At 45.8% G+C, this 10,680-nt stretch overlaps 2 protein-coding genes and 1 pseudogene across 4 annotated transcripts in view; 2 read left to right on the top strand and 1 right to left on the bottom strand.

The window, feature by feature from the left end:
• The window catches only part of LOC106951665 (uncharacterized), an 8,020-nt gene extending 5,721 nt beyond the window's left edge, over positions 1–2,299 (top strand). Inside the window, exons 2-8 of the mRNA XM_015039321.1 lie at positions 770–859; positions 934–1,013; positions 1,084–1,199; positions 1,264–1,361; positions 1,866–1,934; positions 2,009–2,067; positions 2,158–2,299. Of these exons, the coding sequence (XP_014894807.1) occupies positions 770–859; positions 934–1,013; positions 1,084–1,199; positions 1,264–1,361; positions 1,866–1,934; positions 2,009–2,067; positions 2,158–2,278 (633 nt within the window). The 3' untranslated portion in view covers positions 2,279–2,299. The remainder of the gene's footprint in view (positions 1–769; positions 860–933; positions 1,014–1,083; positions 1,200–1,263; positions 1,362–1,865; positions 1,935–2,008; positions 2,068–2,157) is intronic.
• On the bottom strand, positions 2,267–7,700 carry asnsd1 (asparagine synthetase domain containing 1). Of its 3 annotated transcripts, none has more exons than XM_015039314.1 (6): positions 7,613–7,700; positions 6,073–6,126; positions 5,574–5,649; positions 4,110–5,498; positions 3,503–3,684; positions 2,267–2,589 (listed from the first exon to the last, which is right to left on the bottom strand). In XM_015039314.1, exons 4-6 carry the CDS (start codon positions 5,445–5,447, stop codon positions 2,343–2,345), a joined length of 1,767 nt encoding a protein of 588 aa, XP_014894800.1. In that variant the 5' UTR covers positions 5,448–5,498; positions 5,574–5,649; positions 6,073–6,126; positions 7,613–7,700; the 3' UTR covers positions 2,267–2,342. The 3 variants fall into 3 exon arrangements, with proteins under 3 accessions (XP_014894800.1, XP_014894799.1, XP_014894801.1); XM_015039313.1 differs by lacking the exon at positions 7,613–7,700 and adding an exon at positions 6,282–6,460; XM_015039315.1 differs by lacking the exon at positions 7,613–7,700 and adding an exon at positions 6,282–6,460 and having other exon boundaries at positions 4,110–5,493.
• LOC106951666 (methylmalonic aciduria and homocystinuria type D homolog, mitochondrial pseudogene) lies at positions 7,157–8,818 on the top strand (annotated as a pseudogene).
• The last annotated feature ends 1,862 nt before the right edge of the window (positions 8,819–10,680 follow it).

The following is a 10,680-nucleotide window of genomic DNA, read 5'->3' as shown; positions in this document are numbered from 1 at the left end:
GCGTTTCTGGGCATAACACCTGTTCAAGACATACGCAAGCTAAGGGCTTCTGCTTAGGCCCCTGTTACGGGTCTCATTAATGCTTGAATTTTTTATTGAGTGAGAATGCTATTAAATGTGATTCGGTCATTTCAGAACAGATAAAATATTTTTCAACTTCTAAACAACATTTTAAGCTACAATCTAAAGGAATTGCAACATTTAGTTTATAACAGATAAAAAAAAATACTCCTTGTTTAATTGCTGTGCTAAGCTAGCTCACACCTAAAAATTGAAATTTTTCCTTGTACTTTAACTGGGATTTGTTCACAAATTCACCTCAGGAGGAAATCTCCACCCCAAGATTTAACCAGCAACTAGCTTCAACCCTCAAGCTAAATATTTAGCCTAAATATTAAACTCCAATGTATAGTTGGTAAGCTAAATGTTGAGCTTACTAACTATGTTTAGTTTCTGACATTTTAAAAATGAACAAAATGGTGAAAATATGAATTTGGAAGATGGACCTCAGTTTTTTCCTGACAGGCTAAATAACCAAAATTATAGTTACATTTTTGACTAACTATAGAAACGGGAGCCTGTAGCTTTAAGAACTTTCCATTATTTAGTTTTGGTTTATTCTGAATAATTTTGACAGAAATTAACCTGACATGCAGTTTGGAGTGAAACGGGTCCGAATGAAACCAGATTTAAACGTCAGGTGGTTTGTAACCAGAACTCTGGTGGGTTTTAAATTGGACCGCCTGGTTCTGGTTCTGCTCTTCCTCAGACCAACGCTCTCCACCAGGCTGCATTCACCGTTTGGGCCACAGAGTTTCCAGAAGTGCAGATTCTCAGCGATGAGACGCGAAGCAACGAAGTAAACCGATAAAAACCCATTAGAACCTGCCTGGTTCTGATCCGATCCACATTAACGTGGTCTGTTCGTCCCAGGAGCGGCTCGGCGCCGTCGCCTGCCTGCAGCTGGTGGTGAAGCACTTCGGCATCCAGGACGGCGTGATGGTCATTGGAGGGTGAGGTTCTGGTTGGTCTGGACCCGTAGCGGGTTTCAGGGACTTGATGCCGGTTCTGATGTTTCTGCAGCGACACGCTGTTCAGGGAGGACTTCAGTCTGGGCCGGGTCGCACAGAAGGTTTCTGAGCTGCAGGCAAAGAGCGCCGACAGCTGCCTGCTGCTGTGCTACCGCTGCAGGGACGAAGGTGAGATCATCATCATCATCGCTGCAGTTAGTGGAAGGACGAACGTTCTCCTGCTGCTCTGCAGAAACCCAGAAGTACGGGATCCTGGAGGTGGATGATGATCTCCGGGTTCTCCGGATGAAGGAGAAGCCGCGGCCTTCAGAGACCAAGTCCAGGAGAGCCGTGAGTCCATCAGGGCGCCCGATGCTAGCTACATGCTAGCTACGCTAACCACAACAGTCAGTGTCATCACAATAGTTATACCAACACTGGATTTAGCAGAAGCTAATTCTAAATCACAATTCCATTATGCTAATTAGGAAAAGCTAATGCTAAAGCACTAAATCAACATGGTGTTTAGTGGAAACTAATACTAACATGCTATAAGAACAGTATTTAGCTGGTACTATTTCACAACATTATGATATTCAGTGGAAGCTAACGCTAAAGACCTGCAGCAACATGTTATTTTGTGGTAAAACGCTATGCTAACATCTTATTTAGCAAAAGCCAGCGCTGTCGGGTGATAAACACCGTAGTACATTTAACATTTTAGTCCCGTGCTAGCAAGAACACTAACGCTAAAATTAGCTCCACTATTAGCGCATTAGCAAAGTATTCCCACCACTGTCTCATAGTTTTTGACCTGTGAATATTAAAAGTATTTCATGTTCTGACATTTCCCAGTGTCCGTGTTTCTACGTGTTCTCCAAGGAGAGTCTTCCTCTGCTGGACGCCTTCCTGGAGGAGAAGAAGGTCAAATTTAACCTGAACGGCGAGTTTTAGTTTCCAGACGTTCAGATTCTCACTGAGAAACTTTCTGTCATCAGGACGCTCCGATCGAAGAGCGCGACGCTCCGGGGAACTTTGTGTCGTGGCTCATCCCGAGGTAACAGGAAACGCTTCTTCAGCCGCTCAGAGTCCATCCAGCAAGCAGAAAATTATTTCTAACTTTGAAACTCGTTTCTAACTTCATCAGGAAGCCGGTTTTCACCCATGAGATCTCCGGACGCTTTGACGTGGGAAACCTGCCGTCTTACCTGGAGTGTGACGTTTACTTCAGCGAGAAGCTTCAGGACAACAAATCGTTCATGGTTTAAAGGAACCAACTTTTAATAGGAAATGATTTTAGAATGATTCAAACAGGAAACCAGAGGCTGTCAATCATCCGGTCAGGAGCCTCCTGCATTTATCGGACGCCTTCTCCCGCCGGTCCTCCATCTTGGCCACGCGCGAGCCGAACTGCATGGCCCGCTTGGGCAGGACGGCCGATCGGCCCAGGCCCAGCTGCGTGGCCGCCGACCGCAGGAGGAGCTTCTCGCCGACGCCGCGCGGCAGAGACAGGTCGGCCTTCAGCCAGACGGGCAGCGAGCTCAGGTAGCTGACCACGTCCTCGTCCAGGTACGGAAACCTGCAGTGACAAACAGGACGGAAACAACATGCAAACAATGCAGCGGGTCGGATCAGAACCAGTCACACCCGTTTCATCCTGAGCAGCAGAATAAATTAATCAGATTTAAGTAAAAACATTTATTTCCTTTCGCTCCCATTCTGACTGTCACGGTTTAATCTGCCAATGTTCGTCTGTCATCAAATGGATGAAAATTTACCAATAAAAGGATTTTAAAAATCTACTTTTTTATTATTATTTTCAGAAAAAGTCTCAATAAAAAAACTAAATGTTTTTTTTTAATTAAAAAAAACTTGCTAGTTTTTGTTCTGCATGATGAAATGGAAAAAAAACAAAAAATACTTTTCACTTTTTATAAAATTATGAGGAAAAAAGTCTAAAAACTGACAGCAATGTGTCATTAAAATGAGTTTGAAATAAAGTTTTTTTTTTTTGAAATATTTCTAATACTCAGTCTGGAATATTTTCACCTTTTGCCATATAATTTAATAATTGCATATTTTAACATGTTTCTAATATTGCATACAAAAAGGTTGTTAAATTAAAAACACTGACCATCTTTTTATCTGATTAGTCTTCAGACTGATCAATCATCAAAATGAGAGGTTAATCACCAGATTAATCGATTAATCAGAGTAATTTGATGATTGTCAGATTTATTGATTTCTAAAATAATCTTTAGCTGCTCTGTTTGGTTCCGTTTGATCAGCTGATCAAAACCCTGAATTGTTTTTCTTCTCAAACTAAACTGGTCTGGAATCTTCAACCTGCAGCATCAGCGATGTTTGCCTGCATAAACCTCAACATTTCAGCTTCATTTCATAACAAAAAGAAAAATCCGTATTTTTTCGTTAAATCTTAATATTTCCACCATTTTTATAAAAGTTATTTCCGGTCTTCTGGCTCCGCCTACCTGGCCTCCTTCCCGTGGTCTCCCACCACTCGGTCGTCGCGGCCCAGGTTCCTGGAGGAGATCCGGCCCAGCTCCATGCTCAGCTCCTCCAGCAGTCCCCGGAGTCCCGCCGTCTGGAACCGGACTCTGTGGCGGGAGTAACCGGCCAGCTGCTCATCCGCTCCGATCCCGGTCAGGACCACCTGCCGGGCGGCGCAGAAACGGCGAAGGATCAGCCGGAATCACATTTTTACCGCGTGGCTCGTTAAATTACCGCTCACTGTGAACGGTTTTCACGCATGCGCAGAAGAAGAACGCAAACGTCACACAGCAGATTTAATTAACTAACAAACACACTAGCGGAACAAGTCAGCGTCGGGCCGGGGTGCGGGGCCAATGACCGGGCCCCTCAGTGTATCACCTGCTGATTAACGCTTTCTCTGATTGGCTAGAATGTGATGATTTAGATGATTAATCAAAGAATAAACTAATCAACAATAAACCATAAAACCTAATCAGTCTAATGTTATTCTTAAATCTGAAGAATAAGGAACAAAAATCTGGATCTGCAGGTTGAACCTTGAAGAAAACAGGACATCGTTCTCAGCTACAGAAGGTGAAAGGTCACCTTGGCTGAGGAGGTGAAGGGTCTGGGCCCGCCGTCCTCCATGACGTTCCCTGCGCCCCTGGCAGCGAACCAGACAGCGCAGCCGATGCTGTCATCCAGCACCGAGTCCAGCGGAAGCACCAGGTGCCGGATCCGCTGCCGCCGTGCCTCCTGCAGCTCCTCCGGCGTCACGTTGATCTCTACGAAGTTCCAGCGCCGCTCAGGATTCAGGCCGCGCAGTTCCTCCAGACTGGCCCTTCCCGTCAGTCGGTCTGGAACGTCAAAGGGGCTGAAGGTTCGGCGAGCAGTCAGGTCGCTGCTCGGGGAATCCTTGTTCCGCTTCTTGTTGTGGTTCTTTGGCTCCTGGAGTCTGAAGGCGACGTTCAGCAGGTCGATGGGATGCTGAGCGGGAACATGGCGGTCGGCCAGAGCAGCCAGGATCATGGAGTCGATTCCTCCGGAGAAAAGAACAGCAACGCTGGCGGAACCGGCCAGAGGAGGCGGAGCCTGAACTCGTCTCCGCACCGCCTCGCTCAGGACTCGGATCAGACGTTTCGCCTCATCCGGGCGCGTGCTTCCTGCCAGCAGCTCCTCCAGCTCCCGGCCCGACAGCCGGGACTCGGTTAGCGGGTCAGGGCTGGAGGCTGGAAGTGACTCGTTCAGAGGAGGAACTGGGGCGGACAGAACGAGCCCAGCCGGGTTCATCACCGCCAGGCAGTAGACGGGAAGGGATTCTGGGCTGGTGGAGGGAATATCGGGATGATCCCAGGGAAAAATCTCCAATGAAACAGAACCGGATCGAGCAAACTCCTTCAGGTCGACCCTGAACACGCCGGCGGCCGGGACTTCGTGCCAGCTCCGCGGGTCGGAGGCCGGACTGTGCGCCGCCACTGAGGTCAGGGTCATTGTTCCCGCCGCGAAACTCCACAGCAAGCTCCGCCTGCCGAAGAAGTCCCGGCCGAACCAGAGGCACTCTGCCGCCCTCTGGTGGTAAACGAAGGCCCAGGGCCCGCGGACCGCTGACAGGACCGACAGGATCTCAGCGGCGGTTCCACAGGACTGCAGCCGCTGAGAGAGGACGGTGGTGTCGTTCTGGTCTGGATCCACTGGAAGGCCTCCAAAGATCTCCCCGTTCCACAGCAGGACGTTCCTGGCGGCGTCCTGCAGCGGCTGCGGCGTGAGGAGGCCCCGCATGTGGAGAACATGGGCGGAGAGCAGGCACCGATAACCGGAGTCTGTTCCTGTAACTGAGACGTCCCGGCTGGAGTCCGGTCCTCTCCTCTGCAGAGGTTCCAGGACCGCCTGGTCCCGTTCCTCCGGAGCCGCGGACCGGCTCAGCAGGCAGAAGATCCCGCACATGGTGATGACCTCAAAGGTCCTGCTGCTCCTTCTTCATGTAGTCCAACTGCTCTGCAGACAGAACGGACCGGCATCAGAACGAATCCATCAGGGTCAGAAGTTACGACCCGGAAAAGAACGACTTACTTTTACAGGAACTCAGAGTCTGACTTCTGTCGGCCAGGAAGAAAACGTTGCTGTTCCTCTGCTGGATGTAAACTTTCTACAGGAAACAAACACAAACATCCATCAAAGTCAACAAGAAAACGGATTTTGTCATTTTAAACAATCCAGTCCAGACAAACTGAATGGCTAGAACAGCCGTTTGATAGGAACCCGAATAACAGATTAAAAAACATTAATATTTTGTTGAGCTCATGTCTGTTCATTCATTGAGTTAGCAGCAAAAAGGATTCTGGATTTGAAAATGTTTGTTTGCCGAATTTTTTCTGCAATTAACTCGATTAAATATTTTAATCGAGACCTACCACTGTAATTTAAACTGAACTGAATTTCAAAGCCAGGTTGTGATTGGTGGAACTACATTTCATGCTAACCCACATGGATCGGTTTCATTCCGCTTTTACCTGAATAATTAGAGAAATGCTGATGTATGTAAAGTCAGGGTGTGTTAAAAACTGCTCACCCTGTTTTTCTTCAGATTAGAAAGCTCGTCCACAATAATCTTCTGCTCCTTCACCTAAAAGATAAAAACAAATTCAAATAAGCAAACTAAAAACACACAGCTGATAACAGCTTGTATAAAAGTCATAATATTCATCTAAAACATGTGAAAGCTGCTTATCCTCCTCTATATTAGCGTGTTAGCTGATAGAAACTGGGTTTTTTACGAACCTTTCTGTTCAGTTCCTCCTTCAGCGCTGAATATTTGCTCACATTATCGCTGCTGCCGGAGTTTGTTTGAGACATTTTGTCTAAAACTAAACTAAAACAAGCTGTTTGGCGGAGCTAGCTAGGAGAGCTAGCAGGTTCATCGCCGGGTTTAGGGTTTGACCCTAAGAGACAGTTTCCGGTTCATGAACGATGAAACGTCGGAATCGCACGTCTACGTCGCCGCCATATTGCGACAGGCAACAAACAAGAAAAATCGTGCTGTGTAGTTTATCCAGCCATTATATACTGTTAATTTATTTAAATCCCTTACATGTTTTACTTAATGTGTGCTATTTACATGATTATGATCACATTTTGATGTATTCCGCTGTAATATCTTGTTACATTTACTAAATTAATTTTTTAAGTTATATAATGAAAATTCAACAGAAAGATTACAATTCCAACAAAAATAATTTCCAAAAATAGGAATAGGAGCAAAATGTTCACATTATTTTCAAACATAAATGCAACACGTGAGGAGCTGATACATATAATATGAGCTTCGGTAAAATTATACAGATTTAGTGCACTTTCAAATAAGACTTTTAAAAACAACATTTAAGAATAAAAATTTTAGCAGTATTATCAAATTATTCTTTATTTTCAGAGTAAAAACCAAATCTAATAGTCTGAAAAGCAAATTACTTTTTTTCTAGGTTATGCAAATTTTTTTAGATATATTGCAAGAGTAAAATTGATGTTCAACTGTTTTGATTTACAAATTACATGAAGTGCATGTTTTTCAGTGTTGAAGAAAGTCTTTGGTTTTTAAAACCGCTTTTACTACTTTTCAATTAATTTCTTCGGTTTTAAGAGAAACTGGACAAGTAATGTATTTCTATTGTTTTGGAATATGGTTAAAAGAAATTAAGAAAATGATAAACACGGAATTTATTCCCCACACCACCAGGGGGCGATAAAACCGTGTGAAAATAGCTGAAGTGAAGAAGCGGTAGGTGGGAAATGCGCATGTGCTGAAGAATGTTTACACGATAGGAGAGTTTACAAGGACACAACGAGATTCTGTGTTTCTGTGTTGAAAAAGCTGAAGAAAACAGGGATTCGTCTGCGGGCAGAGTTTCGGTAAAATGGCCTGTTTGAGTCCGGTTCTGTCCGGCAGAACCAGACTGGTCCGATACCTATCCGGGATCAATGTGTTGGTCCATAGCATGGCTGCTAGCAGACCGGTCTCTGCAGCTGCTGCCTGCTCCGTAAAGAACTATGATCTGGTCCGAACCAGAACAGCTGGGTCCGACCAGAACCCGGCCGGTCCGGACCGTCACATTTACCTGTGTGATCCAGCGGGCCTGCAGCGCCCCTTGGTGGGAGAAGGAGAGCATAGCAGGAGAAACGGGCTCTCGGGTTTCCAGGTAACTGATGAAGTTCTTCCGTCCGAACCTCCCGGTTCCGACTCCAGGGTGGAGTGTGCCATCCTGTCCTGCCCGAAAGCATTAAGAAGAGACTTCCTGTCCATGTTCCCGGAGGCTCCGGAGTCCGACATGACGGTCATCACGGTGACCCAGAAGACCCGGAGCGACATGACGTCATGGAGCGACGCAGTGGAGCGCGAGCGGGAGGAGAAGCTGGAGACGTTCATCCACGGTGCGCGGGAGATCTGCGGGGCCCTGCAGGCCGACGGCTTCTGGGCTGACTTCATCGACCCGACCTCCGGCCTGGCCTTCTTCGGCTCCTACACCAACAACACGCTGTTTGAGACGGATGAGCGCTACGCCCAACTGGGCTTCCGCATCGAGGACCTGGGCTGCTGCCGGGCCGTTCGTCATTCGCTCTGGGGGACGCACGTCTTTGTCGGGACGATTTTCACCAGCGCCACGGCCGGAGCCTCCATCCTGGAGAAGCTGCTCAGCATCTAAACACAGCAGACAGAACAACGGATTCTTTCAACTTTTTCACTTCATGAACGTCCGAAATGTTTGTCAAACTTAAATAAAATAGTTTTCATTGAGAAAAGTAAAGAAACAGTTAATTTTTGGAAAATATGATTGTCAAAAGGTGCCATAATTCAATGAATGGTTGCAATCACTAGTTTGACAGTATCTCAAGTATTTACAGCAAAAAAAACTGATAAATTATTGTGTTTCTCAGCCATATTGTCCACCTATATATACTGGACTATACTTTTTAGAATAAATTCTTGACCTGTTTTAAATCGTTATGAACATGTTTGCCCTTCTGGCACTTCAAAGTCAGGTAGTTAAGTGGCTGCTTGAGGCCGCCGTGCCACCAGGGGGCTCCAAGAGCAGAAAGATGGCGTGATGAAAGTATGTTTAAAATAACATTGGATAATACCAACTAAATGCCATTACTCATGGAAAAACTTTCTATATTGTCTTTATAGTTACATGAATAATGTTTAATTTGTTGATGGCTGCTGGTGGGGAATTATGACATATCAAAGTTGTTTGCTGTAAGTTCAGTGTTTATCAGCTGATGTTACTTTCAAATAGTTAAAAAAATACAGCACATTTCAACACCACCAATTCTGCATATCAAAATCTATTTTTTTTAGTTTGTTTCTCCTCTTAGGTTAAAATAACCATAATAACACTGATGTGATGTAAGCTAATTACAATGATGCTAATGAGCGTTAGCTTAGGAAGGATGAAGCATCTGGTGTCGGTACGGTACCCCCGAGATGAAAATCAGCTTAGGGACCCAGAAAGGTTTGGACCGGCCCTGGACAATTGGCCAGAAGCTGTAATCTGGACCCAAACATCTCTACTAGAAGATGTAGAGATGGTTTGACCCGGCCCAGCTGGCGCACTGCCGGACCAGCTGCAGCTGGTATCGATCCGGACCAGCTGTCAGGTGTTTGCTGTCTGTGTCCCTGGAAGACTCTCCGTCATGTTGGGACCGGCGGCCTCAGACGGTGACCTTTGATGTTTATTGTTGTGAAGCAGATCAAAGTCTTAAAGACCGCAGCGCCGCAGTTTCAGAACCATCAGAACCAGCACCGCTCCGAGGAAACAGCAGATTATTTACCTACTCTGACAAAACGCCGTTAGCATTAGCTGTAAAAAGCTCGGCTATCTCGTGAAGAATAGCTGAAAATCCTCCAGCATCGCTGCTTTATCCTCGCCCCGGCAGCGCGAGGCCGCAGCGGGACAGTCATTCATATTTTTATCCATCCGGGATAAAATTAGCCCAGGTAAACACAGCTTGTTGTGCAGCAAAAGGAGGCAGACATACCTGCTGCTGAAAATAACAGAGCAGCCGTCTGACCGCTGATGACAGCCAGCTGAGCCCGGCGGGCTGACACACCGACCCACTAATCTGGTTCCGTTCCAGCGGCTCTCTGCTCTGTTTGGGCCCTGAATACATCACAAAGACTCACCTCAGCCCATTGTTACCGCTGCGCCCAAAATACCCGCTTATGCCAGTTCTGCTCCCTCACGGCATGAGACAGCACCCAGAGAGGACAACCCCAGCTTTTATTCTGAAAATCCGAATTAAGCAACCAGAATCAGCTCGGTTCGGTCCAGTAGAATCTTTAGAGATAATCTGGTTTTCCAGATCTGAACTGGAGAGTTCCTGTAAAATCTGGCAGGTCAAAAAACATAAAGGTGTGTTTTTTAATCCACTTTAAACCAAATTCTATAGAAAGTCTGGTTCGGCTGATGAGGTGTGAATGCTAAATGACCTCTGACCTCTGGTCCTCCAAACCTCGGTCTGGGTGAACTCTGGTTCGGTTTGAATGCATATGTGAACTCCAAGCAGACCGGAGACCAAACCAAGAAGTGGACTATAGCGCAGGGCATTCTGGGTAAAAACAACCAAAACAAACGTGCTATCCTAGCGATCGCAGGAGAAATGGCTCCTGGTCTTTAGCTAAAGACTAAATCTTTCTACCGATCGGCATTTTATCATTAGCACAACGAATATTTACAGGTAGCACTTTAGCGGAACAAACATTTACATTAGTGCTTCAGCATTAGCAGAACTAATGTCTCTGATGAGTGCTTTAGAGTTAGCACAGCTACCTTTTTAGTGGTGTCCACTGTTGAATTCTGTCTAAAAGAAACTAATAAAATCTCTTTTCTTCTCCAAACAAATAAATACAACATCTAGAGTCATATCGACCCATAAAAACAATTTAGTGTAGAACAAGTTTAAGGTGGAGCCCGTGAGTTTTCTGGAACAGCTGCTCAGTTTGTCTGTTTAATCTGAACCTCACAGAAGCTTCATGCTTCCTCTGATCGTCGGATGGAGATAAAGTCCAGATTTATTTTTGGGACTTTTGATCAGATTCAATGAAAGAAATGGGAAAAAGTCGTGAACAAAGAAATACTTGAAAGATATTCAGAAATCCTGGAGATTCACCGCCAGTGGCCACTTT

Source organism: Poecilia latipinna, unplaced genomic scaffold, assembly GCF_001443285.1.
Source record: "Poecilia latipinna isolate Pla-1442-1.1 unplaced genomic scaffold, P_latipinna-1.0 Scaffold467, whole genome shotgun sequence".
NCBI lineage: Eukaryota > Metazoa > Chordata > Actinopteri > Cyprinodontiformes > Poeciliidae > Poecilia > Poecilia latipinna.
This window is presented reverse-complemented; position numbering and strand designations above follow the sequence as displayed.